Genomic DNA, 18,097 nt, shown 5'->3' on the forward strand with positions numbered 1-18,097 from the left:
CACAGAAGCATTAATAACTGAGTCTCCCTCTCTGCGTTATCTGAAGAAGAGGTTTTGCAGTAGCACCCATCTTTCGATACTGGCATGTAATGTCATGTTATGTGCACAGTATGGCAGGTGGCACACAGCAGACAGTAGTGCAGTATCAGTACTAGTGTTCATGCAAATCACACCTAGTTACACACATGGAGGAGCTGGAGTATGATGCCCAGGTCAAGGGAGGTGAAGCTGGCCACTGAGGAGAAGACCCTGCTCTCTGGCCTTGTGAATAGAGGAGCTGCTTTTGCTTAATTTATTAGGGAGGGAGCTTTGCCCAGCAGACGCAGTTTTAAGCCCAGTTTTCTGACTCCCTTGCACATTTGGCAGACCTGAGAAGGTTCCAGTACAGGAATGGTCATCCCAGCAACCAAAGTTATTGGTCACTTAGTCTTCCAACACAACCCTGTCTGAGAGAGATGGGAGTCGCGGCTTAGAAATTCCAGCAAAGCCCAAATAACTATTCCCAAACCCTAGCAAATGCAACCAGCTCAATTCACCTGCCTCAGCATCCTGTAAACAGACTGAGCATGTCAGAGGAGCTGAGCAAGCATTGGACAAATGGATATATGGTGGAATGGGAATAAGGGGATGTCATAGAGAGCCAGGAGAACAATTGAGTGTGCAAAAACATTCCCCCTTGCAATGCTGCACAGGCTTTTATTCACTTCCTATTGGAGCCTCACAGTCTATGTAAGATTCTTCCAATTTCACTAACAAAAACTAACCCGAACCTGCTGTGGCGTAATGCTCAATACATGTTGGCAAAATGTACAAAAACGGACCTGACTACCACTGCATCTGCCACGTTGGGTGCTGCCACAGGATCAATAATGAGTAAGAAAAGCCTGGCCCCAGCCTGTGCCTGCTAAAGAATCTGCCCTCAACCAGAGGTGCCTGCTGCCATTACCACCACCATCGGGCAGAACATGGTGCAATCCCACCTACCCGAGAGCAGAAGGCAGAGAAGGCTTTCTGAACCAAATGGAAGGTGAATGTAAAAGCTGGGTCAATAGAGCTGGGGGAGGACTGGTGTGCTACAAAAGATCCTTCAGACTTCCTTGGGGAGGGGGTATTTAATAATACATGAGTACTGATAAATGGCTTATCAATGACAGATACTGTTCGATGAATTTAATATGTAATAACTCAATTCTCACAAAAACCTTCCAGACAAGTATTATGATGTCCATTTCATGGACAAGGAAACTGGACCATAGGAAGATTAGGTAATTTGCTCAAGATCACATATCTAACAAGCCAAGGACAAGCTCTGAACCCTGACACTGCTACACCCAGCCCTCCTCTTTCCCCCCACAGTACCTCACCCTCGCTCTACTTCCAGCACTCCCCTCACCTGGCTGACCCGTGAAACCATCTACATTTACATATGTGTCTTCCTCAGAACCAGGCAGCAACCTGGGCACAGGACCAGTCGCCCAGCAGGGGCCTGGCAAAGGGTGGGTGTGTTAGATGACTTTAAAGGGACCACCCTGGAAGAGGATCCCAAAGCAGGTGCCAGAAAAGTCTGCGGCCTCATCCAACTCTGTGGACTAAAGGTCTGAGCATGGAATCGGTGGATGGAGCCTGAACACCTGCAGTCAGAAGACAAAGTGGCCTCTCCCAACCCATAACCTTCACAGGTACAACTCCCTTGTTCCCATCACCTACATGGCTGAAAGCTTTGTCACGTCAGTCTCAGAGGCCATGTCAAACACATTGCTCCTCCCTCACCTGCACTGACCATCAATTCTTGTCTCCCAGATCCTTAGAGACTTTGCATAGTTTATTCTTGCTATACCATGAGCCTGAACTGTTCCTCCCATCAAAGTAGACTTTCTCTGAAATGCCACTGGGTCCACAGGCTCCACGGGCCACCTCAGGAGACCTACTCTGCAACCTGGTTGGCTCCTCCGGCTGCTGCTCAGCCCCCAAGACCTCTTCTCAAAGGCGGGGAAGAAGGGCAACACCAATAAATGAGAGCCAGGCTTTGTTCCCAAAGGGATGGTGAAATCCAGGACATGCTTCAGGTACAGACTTTCTTCAGGAAAGGAGAGTCCAGAGTGATTGAGTGTTCAGGGTGCCCACACCTTTTTATCTTTCAATTTTTCACTGGAAAAACATCTGAAAAGTGTCACCTCCGTTTGCTGACATTCCTCAGCCTAGATGAGAGAACAAAGCAGGATCTTTCTAAACGATGGAGGACGCCAGCATCAGAAACGAGAAACACAGAAACAAACGTGGGTGACTGGAAGAATGTGCTGATCTCTGGGCACACTCCACAGGCTTCAGTTTTAATATATATACTCTTTAAACAGCTCTACTGATGTATAATGGATGTACGAGGTTGGGGCAAAAGTAATTGCAGTTTTTGTCACTAATTTTTCTGATTGGTTTATGTCTGGGTCCGATACGTGTCTTTAAATGTTTTGTGTAACACCTTTGCCCTGAGTGAATGCAAGTTCTCTGTTACAAAAGTTTCACCAGGGATCTTTTCTCTCTTAACCAGAGTCCAAGCTGAAAATGGCAAGTGTTCTTTTGTCCTGTTTTACTAACAGGCCGATTTTTTAAAAATAGGTGTGTGTGTATATAAATATACACACACATATGTATATATATGTATGTGTGTGTATGTATGTGTATATGTGTATATGTGTGCATATATAATATATATAGTATACCAAATGTTATACTATATATCATATATACACCATTGTATATACAGTATATATATAATGGTATATAAATATATACATTGATATAATATACCAATACAAATTACATATAATATATAAAATATATATTATATATTTATATTATAATATATATTATATACTATATGATATAGTATATATAAATATTATATATATTATATATAAAATATATATAAATATTATATATAATAAATATATACAACATATACAATTTATATTATATATAAAATATATATGAAATCTCCCACCCTTTAACTCAGGGTGAACCCACTGAAGGTCTTATGTATAAGGATTTATGTTTGTGGCTTCAGCTCCAACTTCTCACTATGTTTGTAGGACTTAAGTCATGCTCTCCAGTCAATGGAAAGGAGCCAGTCAAGCTAATCGGGCAACAGCTGCATACTGTTGCACTGGAGCATGCAGCTGCTACCTCAAAACCTCTTGAGGTAGCTTCCCTACCTCCCCACCCACCAGAGTCGTGGTCAGGATTCTGTCTGGGTTTCAGTGCTCCTGTCTCCCTACAACCAGGGATTTCCCTTACACCTTGCAAGCTCAATTATTAAAATAATGTCTGCATTATAACTAGGAGTTCAGTATCAGAGAGTTTTCAGGGTCTCTAGTCTATCATACAGCTGGATTTCCCCACGTGTACAACAACATTTCCAATGTGATGGAATCAGTGTTCCAACAGAAGTATATATGGGTGTTGTTAAAGTTTACACGAAAGAAACGGTCTAATTTGGCATGAAGGGCTCAGGAGGGTTCACTGAGGAGATGGTGCTTAGGCTCAGCCTTACAGTTAAAATCCCAGGAAAATGGTTCCTCCCTTTTTGTAGGGCTAGATGTGGGTGAGGGATCATCATAGTGCATTATTGCCAAATTGCCAAAAACAATTGATGCATTCTCTCTATCCCACCTCTCCTCGTCCCTCGTTTGGTACCTGGGAGTTGGGTTGTGCATTGGTTTGCTATAAAGGGAAGCCAGGTGGCTGGTCTAGACAGCTTCCAGCAGAAAATGGTAGAAGACAACATGTGTGATGTAGCGAATCTTGATCAGAGCCACCTTTGGGGCATCCCACCCTCACTGATACATATCATCTTTTGGTCTCTCTACTGGAGAAGAGAAAGCAAAAAAATACTTCTTTTTTTTTTTTTTTTTTGAGACGGAGTCTCGCTCTGTCGCCCAGGCTGGAGTGCAGTAGCCGGATCTCAGCTCACTGCAAGCTCCGCCTCCCGGGTTCACGCCATTCTCCTGCCTCAGCCTCCCGAGTAGCTGGGACTACAGGTGCCCGCCACCTTGCCCGGCTAGTTTTTTGTATTTTTTTAGTAGAGACGGGGTTTCACAGTGTTAGCCAGGATGGTCTCGATCTCCTGACCTCGTGATCCGCCCGTCTCGGCCTCCCAAAGTGCTGGGATTACAGGCTTGAGCCACCGCACCCGGCCTGCAAAGAAATACTTCTAATGAGCTCAATCTGACCAAACTGTTTGGGGTCACCAGGTTCCTATAGCACCCAAGTTTCTTGCCTGCCTGCCATTGTACAGCCTGACTTTGGGCGCTTTGGATTCAAAAGCTGTCCTTACTGCCTTTGAATGAGAACTGGGGAAAACTCGCTCTTTTGTACACAGGGCCTTTCCTGCTACTGGAGGTTTGCTGTTCTGCTCACCTTCCTGGACAGAGCCTAGCAGCTCAAGAAGGACACCATTGTCCAGAGGAAGAAGCATTTCTGCTCTGTTCATGGTATACAAAGATTCCCAAATGTTTCATTTGTTTCCAAAAGGGAAACAAAAAATATTGCTTTGGTAAAAATAAGAGCATCGTTAAAGACATTTCCTTCAATATGTAATTATGGCAACAACTCATGGTAAGTTTCAACCCAGTTAATAGTCCTTAATTCCCTCATATAACACACAGGCCCCAGCCTAGGGCTTACAAAGTAAGATCAGCTTCTCTGAGCACGACCTGTATCCTGGCGCTGAAATGTTCTCTTGGAAAATGTGAAGAAGTGTAACCATACCCATTTGAGCAGAATGTCAGCAAGGGAATATTTTGTTTGTCTCTTTTAAAGAAAAACAAAAGCGACATGATCATGAACTTAATTAAAGTTGTTTGCAATGATTTAATTAGGCTTATAGCACTGTGTCTATTCATTCTGGCCAGGGACCTTTCTGTCTTTTAAAGGATTGGTAGGCAGAGATATCGTGTGCTGTGCAATTTTACCTAATCCTTAATTTCATCTCCTGATGAAGTGAGGCCAGGCATCTTTGTGTTCAGGTAATTGCTTTATCAAATGGCTTAATTGTGCATTCAACAGAACTGACAACAAGGTATTCTTCCTAATGTGTTTTTAACAAAAGCACTAACTAATGAGTAGAATGCATTACATGGCATTCTACTCAGGGCATTTGAGAAGAAGAAACGAAAACCTATTCTTCAAATCTTGGTTAAATGCATGTTTGCATATAGAACATGGAAATAAGTGGTACGATAATTAGTTGAATTGCTTCCTTCTGCTCTAACTTCATGACTAATCTGCATGCTTAAGTAGTCTGTGTAAATTCCGTGGATGTATTTTCACAATGGACGATGTCTGAACATCTGTGCGTTCTGAAAATGTCACGATAACCATTTCGCCTGAAAGTTTATCTTCAGGAGCCAAAATGACTGTTATCTTGGCATGTTCTAGGAAGAAATAAATGCTGGGAGAACTGAGGACAGATGTGTCTCATGATCAGAAGAAAGTATTAAAGCATTAGGCCAAATGGTTTAAAAGCATCCTGAATTAAAATGACACTAAATCACGTTCCCACAGACGAACTTCTTCTTCAACTAAAAATCATGTCTGGGATAAAAACTTGCCTTGCATGTCCCTCTATGCCTGTCATTCCTAGAAACACAATATGCCTTAATACATTCTTACCAGCTCAAACCAAGGTCATCCAGCCCGGGCATTTAATGAGGCTAACATAGTTAATATTTAAAAAGGTGATTGGGTAGTACACTACTTATTAAATTTTATTCATGCAATATAAACTCTTTTCCTCCCACTTCTGCTGAAAAAATCTTAACTCTTATTCACAGCGAATGTTGGGATGAAGAGGTTCATGTGACCACAGTAGGCCAACTACAGGGCCATATCAGCCTGGATATAATATTTAATTAAGGGAAGGACACATGACTCAAAATGAGCTAGTTGGAATATTTTGCCAGTGTTAAAACATAAGTAAATTTCTTTGGTGTTTCTAGGCTGGGAGCAAGTGAATCTGGGGCTATGAAAATCCCTATTCTCTGCTGAGAGAAGAAAGCCTCTTTGCAGAATAAATACAAGTAGAAGCAAACAAAGATCTGAGAGAGGAAAAGAAACAGAGTGGTGGCAACACTGAAGGTTTCCTTCTTTCTCTAAGGCCTCGCTACCCCAATATGCTTTCTAGTCTTTTATGCCAGTAAGTGTCCTTTTTTGGATTGAGTCATGTTTCTGTCATTAAAATCAAAAGCATTCTGACATTACAACTAGTATTTTACATTACTTTTCAGATGGTTTTTCACTCGTGGAAGTAAAAATGGTGGCTCTTGAGTCAGACAGACCAGGGTTCAAATATCTACTCTGCTACTTACTAGCCATATTGACCTCAAAAAAGTTGTATAGCTTCAGTTTTCTCATTTTCAATTTAGGACTGACAATAGTACCTACCTTATAGGTTTACTGTGAGAGCTAGATGAAACAATACAGAAAATAAAATAAAGAATACTGCAGCACTTAGCACAATGTGATAGTACTTAATATGCTCAATAATTACTGTTTTTCTCTTGTTATTGTTATTATTATTTAAATATCACTGTGGTAGAGACTGCTGGATATCTACTGTTTTTTTTTTTTTTTTTTTTTTTGACAGAATCTTGCTCTGTTGCCCAGGCTATAGTGCAATAGCGTGATCTCTGCTCACTGCAACCTCTGCCTCCCGGGTTCAAGAGATTCTCCTGCCTCAGCCTCCCGAGTAGCTGAGATTACAGGCATCCACTACCACACCTGACTTATCTTTTGTATTTTTAGTAGAGACAGAGTTGCACCATGTTGAGCAGACTCAAATTCCTCACCTCAGGTTATCCACCCACCTTGGCCTCCCAAAGTGCTGGGTTTACAAGTATGAGCCACCATGCTCAGCTTTGTCTTTCTTTTAAAAATGTAACTTTCCTATTTTGGCTGGATACATTGTTGCCTATAATAAAAATGACATTCCCCAGCCTCCCTTGAAGCTTGCAGTGGACTTATGATTAAATTCTAGCAAGTGGGATGTAAACAGAAGTAACACTGGTGGCTTTGCAATTGTGCCCCCTTTCTTTTCCTCCATCCTACTGGCTGGATGTAGCAGGCATCCTGGACCTAGAGACAGAAGCTCAACAACTCCAATTACTGAGAATGACAGCAGGCTAAAAGGATCCTGGTCGTCACCAGTCTGGACGCTGCACATCAGCCTTGGGCTGCTTACCTTGGTAAATGTTTACAGGAGCAAGAGCTAAAATGTAATTCAATTATAAGCCTCTGTTTCATTTGGGTTTTTGTTATGGCAGCTACAACCTATGTCCTAATGCACCATTAATATTTTAAATATTTTTCCAACGTGCTCCTTCCAAAAGCCCTGAGAATCAGCAAAGAGGATGATTCTAACAAAACTAGGGCATGAACTCTATTTAAACTAATAGTTGAGGATTTTCACATCATGTAAACTAGCTTTTTATTAAATGACATTTGGCTAAGGAAAAAAGGTTGAAAATGAGCAAGGACTGAGTGGAAAAGGCAAAATTGAGGCATCTGACACTGAGTGTTTGTCCCCAACCCTCAAATTGTTGAATGTATAAAGCAAAATCACATGGAGTTGGTTAGACGCCACTGAGTACTTCTCCAAACACATACCACTTCATTTGTTGGCTTTTTCTTTTCTTTTCTTTTCTTTTTTTTTTTTTTTTTGAGATGGAGTCTCGCTCTGTCGCCCGGGCTGGAGTGCAGTGGCCGGATCTCAGCTCACTGCAAGCTCCGCCTCCCGGGTTCACGCCATTCTCCTGCCTCAGGCTCCCGAATAGCTGGGACTACAGGCGCCCACCACCTCTCCTGGCTAGTTTTTTTGTAATTTTTAGTAGAGATGGGGTTTCACCGTGTTAGCCAGGATGGTCTTGATCTTGTGACCTCGTGATCCGCCCGTCTCGGGCTCCCAAAGTGCTAGGATTACAGGCTTGAGCCACCGCGCCCGGCCCCATTTGTTGGCTTTTTCTAAGCAACAGTGATATGGTTTGGATCTGTGTCCCCACCCAAATCTCATGTTGAATTGTAATCCCCAGTGTTGGAGGTGGGGCTGGTGGGAGGTGATTGGACCATGGGGGTTGATCCCTACTTTGGTGCTGTTTTTATGATAAGAGTTCTCAGGAGATCTGGTTGTTCAAAAGTGTGTGGCATCTTCCTCATCTCTCTCTCTCTTCTTCCTGCTCCTGCCATGAAGATGGGCCTGCTTCCACTTCACCTTCCACCGTGATTATAAATTTCCTGAGGCCTCCCCAGAAGCAGAAGCCTGTATAGCCTACAGAACCATAAGTCAATTAAACCTCTTTTTTAAAAATAAATTACCCAGTCTCAGGTATTTCTTTATAGCAGTGAGATAATGGACTAATACAAACAAAATCAAATAATAAAATCTACCACCCAAATGCCTTATTGCAGGGTCCCTATCCCCAAGGCCATGGACTGCGACTGGTCTGTGGTCTGCTAGGAACCGGCCCACAGCAGGAAATAAGCAGTGGGCAAGCGAGCATTACTGCCTGAGCTCCGCCTCCTGTCACATCAGCGGCAGCATTAGATTCTCATAGGAGTGAGAACCCTACTGTGAACTGCACATGCAAGGGACTAGGTTGCACGCTCTTTATAAAAATCTAATGCCTGGTGATCTGTCACTATCTACCATCACCCCTAGATGGGACCATCTAGTTGCAGGTAAACAAGTTCAGGGCTTCTGCTGATGTTACATTATGGTGAGTTGTATAATTAATTTCATTACAAAAAATTAATTATACAAACATTGTGTATTACAATGCAATAATAATAGAAATAAAGTACACAATAAATGTAATGTGTTTGAATCATGCCCAAACTATCCCCTGCCATGGCCCAGGGGAAAAAAAATGTCTTCTATGAAACTGGTCCATGTGCCAAAAAGGTTGGGGACCACTGCCTTATTGGACTGTTGGTGTCCACTGTGGTCTATCTGCACAAGTCTCTTTTCCCGACTACCACCCACCCAAGAGTAGACATAAATGAAATCAGAATTTTAACTTCTCATCTCCCTTCAGTGCTGCACAGATGGGAACACCCAGTGACTTGCCTAATTGCAGCTGCTGCTTCTCTCATCCTTAATGCCATTGCTATTGCCATTGTGTTCCAGCCTGTCGATGCACAACATGTGCAAGTGCAATCTTTTGCCTTCAGTTTCCAATAATTTTATTTTCTGCTTATTCAGAAGCAAGACCATCACCAACAAGCCATTTGCAAGTAAAGCCAATTGTCAACCCACAGGTCTGGTGGGGGCAGAAAAAAACACTCCTGAAAACACCAACAGTCTCAACTCTGCTTAAAAGAAAAGTAGCCACACATAAAAACCTCCTATGCCTGACATGGTCACAAGGTCATAAAAGCCTGTGGGAAACAAAGAAGTCATGCTGAGCTTAAAGCCATCTTGAGAAGTCTTACACATCCATACCCCTGATTTGCTCCAACCCTGAGAATAGCCTGTTGTTAGGAAATGTGGGCCAATAGAGACTCCACTTGCCAAGAACTTCAAACATGACCTTTACGAGGTAGCAATTGTTGGAAACTATTAAGATGCCTCTGAAAAAAATAATATAATCTGCAGCGACAATAGGCTGAAAGAAATGCCAACCCTGTAAAGAAGTGCTCTCTCCACTCCCTCACGTGCGCAGGCAGAAGGGAAGAGAAACATTTTCCTCCACAGCAGTTCTTAACTCTGCATCTCTCTTCTGTGTCGAGACATAAATGAGCCATTTGCTAATTGTTTAACAGCAATTAAGGAAGAGAATGTCAGGGAGAGGGGAGTGACAGCAGACGGGTGTTTGGCTGCTTGGTCGCCAGTTACCAACAGCCAAGCTGATGCCAGAGAACGGTGCTGGCTCTCAAGATTCACAGTGGTGGTGCATGGTGAACCCTCTCCGCAAAGACAAGGCCCAGCGCTGGGGAGTGAGCAGTCAGCCCTAACATCTGAGCTTCAGTCAGGTGGGCCCAGATGAGAGAAGTCCATACAGTCCTATCAAAGGAGGCCTGACAATCAGAACCCCTCCCCACCCCAACCACGGCCAGGACCTGGAGCAGTAGCAACCTCCTCCTCTGCTCCTTTCTGAGCTCCCAGGAGCCCAGTTCCTCACCAGATCTCCTCCCATTTTCTAAAGAAGCTCTCTCCTCCAGAGAGAGAAAGCCTGAGACTGTCCACCTGGGCGAAGCCTGGGCTACCCAGGGTCCAGTCAGCAGCATCAGTGCTTCTCTTCCAGCAGACAGAATTAAAAGCTGGCAATCAGGCCCCCAGCAAGCTTTACTCTTTCTATGCTGATAACAGAAAAGAAAGAAAAGGATTCCAGAAGTGCTGGGTTCCCAGATGGTCCAGGACAAAACCACAAAGCTGCAGGCAAGAGGACTTGCAAGTCCTGCTAAGATGAAGATGGTAAAGTCCTCCTGGGCTCAGAGCTGTAACGACTCTATATCTGAAATTCAAATAGTTGCTAAGACCAGCTATAGCTTCCTAAATACCTTTTTAGATGGTTTTCTATCCATCCCTGTACCTTCTCTGCAAATCCAGGCCTCCCTCACACCAGGCCTAGATGATTCCAGGATGCTTCTCATAGTCACCCTGCCTCCAATCCTGCCCCAACCATGCCCACCCTGCAGCCACTGTAAGCATACTCAAAAATATAAGCTTTTGGTAGGTTCCCCAATACTCCTCAAGTAAAGTCCAAACCCCTTCATGTGGCCCCTGCAAAATGTGGCCCTTGGTGACTTTTCTAGCCTCATTTCTACAGCTAGTGAACCCCTTTCCCTACCTCACATGTGACCTGGCCACACTGACAGTCACCAGCTCCTTCAAGGTGCCATGCTTTCTCTCACCTCTTCGACCCCCTCCTCCCTGACTGAATGAGCTCCTGTGCCCCCAGCTCTTACTCTAGTTGACTCTTTCCAGTCTTAAGATCTCACCTGAACTATCGCTTCCCCAAAGAAGACTCCTTCTACCTCCAAACTGGTTGAGGTGGCCTTGCTCTGTGTTCCTGCAGCTTTCCAAATGTCCCTTATCTAAACACCTATTCTAATGAAAGGAGACTGCTTTTCAATTTGTCTATCTTCCTTGTAAGTTCCGTGAAAACTGGGGCTTTGTCTATTTTGTCTTTTGCCATATCCCTAGTATTTAACACAGTGTATGGTACAGAGGAGAAAAGAACTCAATACATATTTATTGAATTTCTGAATTCAAAACATTCAGAAATTTACTTCAGTCTTCCTTGCCATAAAAATGTAGTATCAAGAGTAGTTAAGAAATGACTAGGGTGATCCTGGAAGCCAAGCGAGGGCCAGAGTCTATATCACACACTCAAACCAGCTGCACTGTTGGCCTTCCATTTGTCAGTTCCCTGTAGTGCCCTTCTGTACCTTATCTTTTATGGATTATGCTTTATAGTGTCTGAATAAACATTTATTGCCATGTAACATCTCATATCCCTTCATCTCAAGACTCTGTGCCTTCCTGTGTACTTTATCTTTGATCCTAGGGGAGTCACACAGCTCTGAGTGGTGTCCCTGGTATCAGGGCAACAGAAGAGGCCTGCTGCAGACAAAGACTCCTGAATGCATCCCCCACTTCTAGGAACCTCTGACTACTGGGGGCCCAGAAGCAGAAGGAAAGGTCGTTTGATAAAACGCAAGGACAGATACTAGCATCAAGGATAGGAAGATTCTCAGGTTTCTTCTTCCAGCTGCGCCGGGGATGCTCCCACAGCTGTGGAACCCATCCTGAAGGAGTAAACAATTCACCTGGAGAAGCGTGATTATGTATTACGGAGCGTGGGTTTCCCTGGTGATGATGGGACAGGGGCAGTAATATAGTTTTGCCAAAACTAATTTTTATGAGTTTTGACTGAATGACATTGAATCACCTCCAGCTACACATGCATCATGGTTTCATCTGTCCTTTGTTTCCTGACACCAATGATCCAAAAAAGGTTCTAACTCCATGGGATGGGAAGTCATTTGCTCCTTTACAGTTACCTAATTCACTCTTATTAATTGAGCATCTGCATCTACTGGTGGTCTCCAACAGCTTTGTCTGGGAGACTAAATCATCTTTTTGAACCTCCGTAAATAAGAACCTTTCTAAATAACCTCCATGTATTTAGAAGCAATGTCTAAAACACTCCAGTAGTAAATCCAACCAGACTGAAATAGCCCTCTTGGAAGGAAGCCTCATAGACAGGGGTCTAGAATTGTCCTCTGCTTCAGAAGTCTTCAGTAATCAACGCACAGCTTCGGATTCAGTAATATTTGCCCCACTATGTTAAGAAAGAGAAAACACAAACTTCTAGATGTTCACATAAGACAGAAGACTAGCACACTAATGCCAAGAACCAACACCCATGCCATTTCCCACTGCTGCAGTGCCCCTCCCACCACTCTTTTCCCTTTAACATCCAATAGAAGTGAATAGATCACAGATACCCAGGCAGGAGACCATGGATGTGAAACTCCCACTATCCTTGTCTTTTGGGGCTTCGGTATACCCTATATGGAATATAGGAGAAGAATACTACAACTTTTGGTAAGAGGGCTCTAGACATCTTCTTCCACCCCAGAAAAAGGGTTCAGCAGGTCTGGGAAACTGAGAAGTTGGTCAGGCTGGTTCAGGAATTTAAAGGCACCAAAGGAACATCAAGATGCTGTTTGGGAAGTTCTGAGGGCCAGGCCCAGCAGTATGTACATGCCACTCCTCTGATGAAGAATAAGGAGTCATTGTAAAGGGGTCTCCTCAATCCTAATCCTGACTCTCAAGCAAGTTATTAAGTACCTGTAAGCAGGCAACCTTCCCATATCCAAAAAGTCAACTTTCCTGCCCAAACTACCAGGAGGCTTTGACCAGCGAACATTTCCAGAGCTATTCTCTGGGCAACTGACAGCATTTCAGCCATGTCTGACAGGTTACCACTGCTCTTTGCAGCTCAAGGTTCACAGGGAGCTGGCATTTTAAGCTCCTTCTGTGAATGAGAGACAGAGGTCAGTGAGCCTCTTGTACCGGGGTTTGATGTACAACACGCCACTTGCCCAAACAATCCTGAGCACTCAGACATCTCATGGCTCATCTCCAGTCTCAGGCTGAGGATCAGTTTGCTCCAAAGCTGGAAGGAATAATTTGAACACCACAAACAGGATCTTCACAAAGAGAGAAATATTGCAAGGAGCTGCTAAGTCTCTGCCAGAGCCCCAGGTTGGGTTTTCAGTTAAGCAGTTTGGCCCAGGATAGGGATGGCTTGTTTTTTCTCTATTGCAAAGCCCTCTCCACCCCATTGACTCAAATCCAAGTTGAGTTATGTGTACTGGAATCTCCCCATTCCTTCTCAGCTAGACTCTTTTTTGGCTCCTCTCTTGGTAATGATGTTTTCTGAGCAGCCACTAAGTACCGTACCCCATGCCTGAGCAGCCACTACAAATGGTCTCTGCCACTGGGATCTCACATTCTTAAGGCAATTACAATACCAAGCATCCCTCAAGCCTGGAATTGCCAGATCATCTTCTCACCCTCCAGGCTGGCTAAGTGTCCCTGCTTAGACGGCTTCGATATCCTCCCTCTCTTCCTCATCTCGTGTCTCTCCACAGGGGCATCCTCATGGTTCTTCAAACACCTCACACTGCCTTACTGCACTGGCCCGTGCTATTTTCTCTATCTGGAACATTCTACTCCTCCACTCTCAGTTTAAAGGACACCCCCTCAGAGACAGCTTCCCGGATCACCATCCCCTATAAAGCAAGTCTCTCCAACCTCTGTCTCAGAACTGTGCTTTGTAGCACTTACTAAAATTTGAAATTACATATTTGTTTGCTTGGTTACCTATTTCTGTGTCCCCTACCAGATGATAATCTCCAAGTGAGCAGGAATGGTGCCTGTCTTAGTCCTTTACTGCCCCTACCCCATATTTTGCACAGTGTGTACAACAACTGCAAGTATTCAATAAGAGCTGCTGAACGAATCAATGAAAGATTCTTTCTGTGATGAGTGACCGGGAGCAAAAGGGGGCAGGCTCTGGAGGGCCCTGTTAGTAACAATAGAGCCTGAGCTCAGTTCTAGTAGCAAGGGAGAGCTCGCCAAGCATTTTTAGCACAGGAGACACATAGACTTTTATTACAAAAATTCCCCCTCTTCGGATATGTGGAAATGGACTTTGGGGTAGCAGGGCAGACTGGAGGCAGGGAGACCTATTAGAAGGGTCCTATAAACACTGACATCTTCGCTACTAAAAGTGTGGTCTGTGGACCAGCAGCTTGGCCATCACCTGGGAAACTGCTGGAAGTGCAGATGTCAGACTCCGTCATCTCAGAAGCTGCATTTTAACAGCATCTCCAGATGACTGTTTACACACCTAGCATCTGCACCCTGAGGGAAAGGCAGTGATGGCCTGATCTGCCTTTGGCAATGGGGGGTAGAAATGACTTATCAGTGTCCCCTTTAAATTCACCATTCCAGACATGGCTGGAGTGTCAAAAGCAAGTCCTATTACTACAAACTATCAAAAATGTTGAATCTATTAGCAGCTAAAAATAGTAAGGGGATAGGGAAGTGTAGGTTTAATTGAGCTGAGATGGGCTATGGCTATTGAGAAAGGCTATAATCTTAGACAAAGAATTTCTAACTCACAGCACAGGTCTGGAGTTAGAGAGTTAAGGATTCCTGAGTCTGGCCATGAAGAAGAGCCAACTCTTTTATTCCCACTGTATTATAAATTTCCCCAGCACCTAGTACAGTGCCTGGCACTAGAAATGGCTCAAATGTCTGTTGAATGAACCAAGGAACCAATCAAACAATGAATACGCTATTGAATCCTAAAGCAGATTCCATGGGTCTGAGTACAAGCCAGACATATGTACTTTTCCACTTTCCTGTTTGTAGGAAACACAATTTTCTTCTCCTTTGTTAGAACAATGTGAACACCTGGGAGGATAAAACTCAACTATTAGTGGACAAAATCCTAAGGATATATGACCCATGCATCACAAAATCAGTAGGGAAAAGTGGTCACAGCCTCTAAATAACCCTGATAAGTCTCTGAGGACAGCAAACAGTGAGGATCATTGTGGGCCTGTAACATCTCCACGGTGTGAGGGTCAAGGGGGTGAGGGGATCACAGGGAATAGAAGTTGCCAACTGTCTATGCAGTGGGAGCATGGCGACGAGGAGGTCCCAGCAGAAAGGCCCAAGAACCATCACCACGATGTCCCCTACAGCAACTCTCTTTAGTCACGGACTCTACTCTGCAAGTTAAACCTTACACAGAAAAACAGGAAGACATATGAAAATGGTGTAGCTCTGGCTGGAGGAGATGGGAAGGGCAAGAGCTCTACTTCCACCCACCATGTCTTACAGAAAACCCTGACACACGCACCCATATGCTGGCTCCTTTGTGCCTACCACAGTGTTGAGACCCTCAGAGGGTGGTTGTAGGATATGAAAATGAAGAAACAAAGTCCCACCAATTCTACGGTTTCCCTTTAGTTCATTATCCTGGTAAAACAGTACCCATTCTCAAACACAAATGGCCATACTTCACCCAAAGAGAGTTCCAAGAACAAATTATCCTCCTTTCTCTACTTCCATAACCCCTGCCTCCCTGCCTGTAAATCCTATTATTAGAGCTTAGGTGAAATGTCCCTCTAGAAGAGGCTTGTCCTCATCCTTCCAATAGAAACAAAGCCTTTCCTCATCCCTCCAATAAATATAAATAGACATATTTGATCCCAGCCCCTTTTTCTATGAAATCATTTTCTTTTGGTTGGTTTGAGTTAAAATGACCTGTCACACACTTGTCCCTACCCCCATTAGTCTGTGAATTCCTGAGGCACCCCCTTAGAAAAGAACAGTGCCTTATTTGGGGCCTGTGCAGGGCAGATGCATTCAAGATGTGCAGTCAGTGTGGATTAGGTGTACACTGGCATCACACCCCTTCCTTCCGCTGCACCGGCACAATGCAGCATCCTGAGCCTCCCTTACCTGTTGACTCCCCATCGGCCAAGCTATGTGACTTGCCTCTTTTGAACAGCTGGCTATCCCACCTTCTCCAGGAAGCTTGCCTAGATTAACTTCAGGATCACATGCCACTCTCAGAACCATCCTTTCTTCTTACCCTTCAACCAGCCCAGTTACACAGGATAGAATATTTTTATTTTGCTTGTCTCCACGGCCAGAGAACATCTCTGAGTCTGTTCATGCAGCAGCTTCTGAAGGGCAAGGCCCGGAGCCCACCACACTTCCCAAGCCCCAGTTTTGGCACAGAGACATGTTAGAACAAGCTGACATGAAGTATTTTTGATGACAAAAAAAGACAAGAAAGCCAACCTTGGATGTGTAGGAGTGGCCATCCGAGCCGCAGACCATGGCTGACTGTGCCACGGGACAGGGCTTGCACTTGACCAAATTCGAAGGTCCAACCCAGTGTTTGTGGGCCACGTTCCCCTTCTTTTGCCTAAAGATGAGGAAAAAAGGGGGATAAATTAGTTGAAGTTCCAGACGCTATGGGTCTTTCCTCTAGGTTCCCAGAATAAAAGGACTACCCAACCAGGCCAAGGGATCCTGAGGGCCTTAGCCAGCACTTCCATTTGCTCCAACTCATTGATAGGAAGCAGAGGATTTTGTCCCAGAAGCACAGATTCAACAAACCAGATGGACTGAGGAAAACAATGGAGCCATTGAAAACATGACTACTGACATGGGAAGATTTTTACAACACACAGAAAAAACAACAGTGAGGGAATATGGCTTAATCAGCCCCAATACCATATGTGGCATATCACAGATGCCCAGAGAACAGCACCCCAAAGTCTGAGACTCTCCTGGGGCTCACAGGCAGCCTTTGGTGTGGATGACGCACAGGCATCTCAATGAGTGCTTTAGACAAAAGCACACCTCCAAACACAACTGAAAGACTTTATCACAGCTGTAGAAAACTATCTCTGGATATATTTTAAAGTAATTTCAGTCCAGCTTCCAATTTGCCATTTGATAGAGGCTCTGAGGTGATGTCACTTTCAACTGTTAAAATAATCAGAATTCTACTCTTTCATTCCAGCTCAAGTTTCCCCCCATTCTAACCTTTGTCATAATGATAAATGATGCTATTAGGATGGCTTATGTCCACGGAAGGAACCCCATCACTATATCATAAACCACTGAAATAAAGGCCTGCAGTTACTGCCACCCTGCCTCTCTTAGCCAAAGTTATTCTCCCAGCAAACCACTTGGAGCGACTCCCAGGACCTGGGGCCGAGTTTTGGTTGAAGGATACAGGTCTCCGGATGGCCCATCAATCAGGCAATTACTGTGCCTTTGAAATGTTTGGCACTGGCCTTCCTACATGATGGTTAGTGCTTGGGCTCTGGAGTCAGAAAGTACAAGTTCAAATCTCAGCTCTGTCATTCACTCACAGTGCAACCTTGGCAAGGTATTTAATGGTACAAATCTCAGTTTCCTCATTAGTAAAATGAAGGAAAATAGAATTGACTTCAAGTGGATGTTATGAAGATTAAATGAGCTGATGTACCTGAAGTACTCAGCAGAGTGCCTGCAAAATAGGAAGCAGTCAAAACGGTAGCCATTACTACCATTATTACTTGCCCCCACAGGTAGGGGTATGGAGGATGAAATTACCAAACCATAGAAATGTGATTAATCCTCAGTCCCCAGGCTTGAAATAGCATTTTATTTTCAAAAAAAATTCATGGAAGGGGAAGAAGGAAATATTTTCTACCAGTTGTGGAATGAATCTCCAGTCCTCGGGAATTCATGTTTGGTATCTAGGGTAACCTACCCTCTTCCAAATGAAGGAAAGTAAGCAAGAAAGATGCATAAAGCCAAGAGCACTGTTAATTTGGTTCTTACTCTAATTCAAATGTACTCTAGCAATTTGGGGGAGGCAGGAGGAGGAAAAAGGTCTCTCTGGGGAACAACCTTTGAAGGTGATATCAGAGAGGATCAATAGGTACCCACAGCACAGCACGTGGGGCCCCCAGAGATCCTAGGCTGGGCAGGCCACAGGGCTGAGCCTGTCTAACT

At 44.2% G+C, this 18,097-nt stretch overlaps 1 protein-coding gene across 2 annotated transcripts in view; it reads right to left on the reverse strand.

Annotated features, from left to right (window-relative positions):
* SPOCK1 (SPARC (osteonectin), cwcv and kazal like domains proteoglycan 1) overlaps nucleotides 1-18,097 on the reverse strand; it is a 542,199-nt gene that overhangs the window by 130,077 nt on the left and 394,025 nt on the right. For both annotated transcript variants that reach the window (XM_030927602.1, XM_030927601.1), the window contains exon 5: nucleotides 16,385-16,511. In XM_030927602.1, the coding sequence (XP_030783462.1) occupies nucleotides 16,385-16,511 (127 nt within the window). The remainder of the gene's footprint in view (nucleotides 1-16,384; nucleotides 16,512-18,097) is intronic.

The sequence above is a fragment of the Rhinopithecus roxellana genome, chromosome 3 (genome assembly GCF_007565055.1).
Source record: "Rhinopithecus roxellana isolate Shanxi Qingling chromosome 3, ASM756505v1, whole genome shotgun sequence".
In the NCBI taxonomy this organism is placed as follows: domain Eukaryota; kingdom Metazoa; phylum Chordata; class Mammalia; order Primates; family Cercopithecidae; genus Rhinopithecus; species Rhinopithecus roxellana.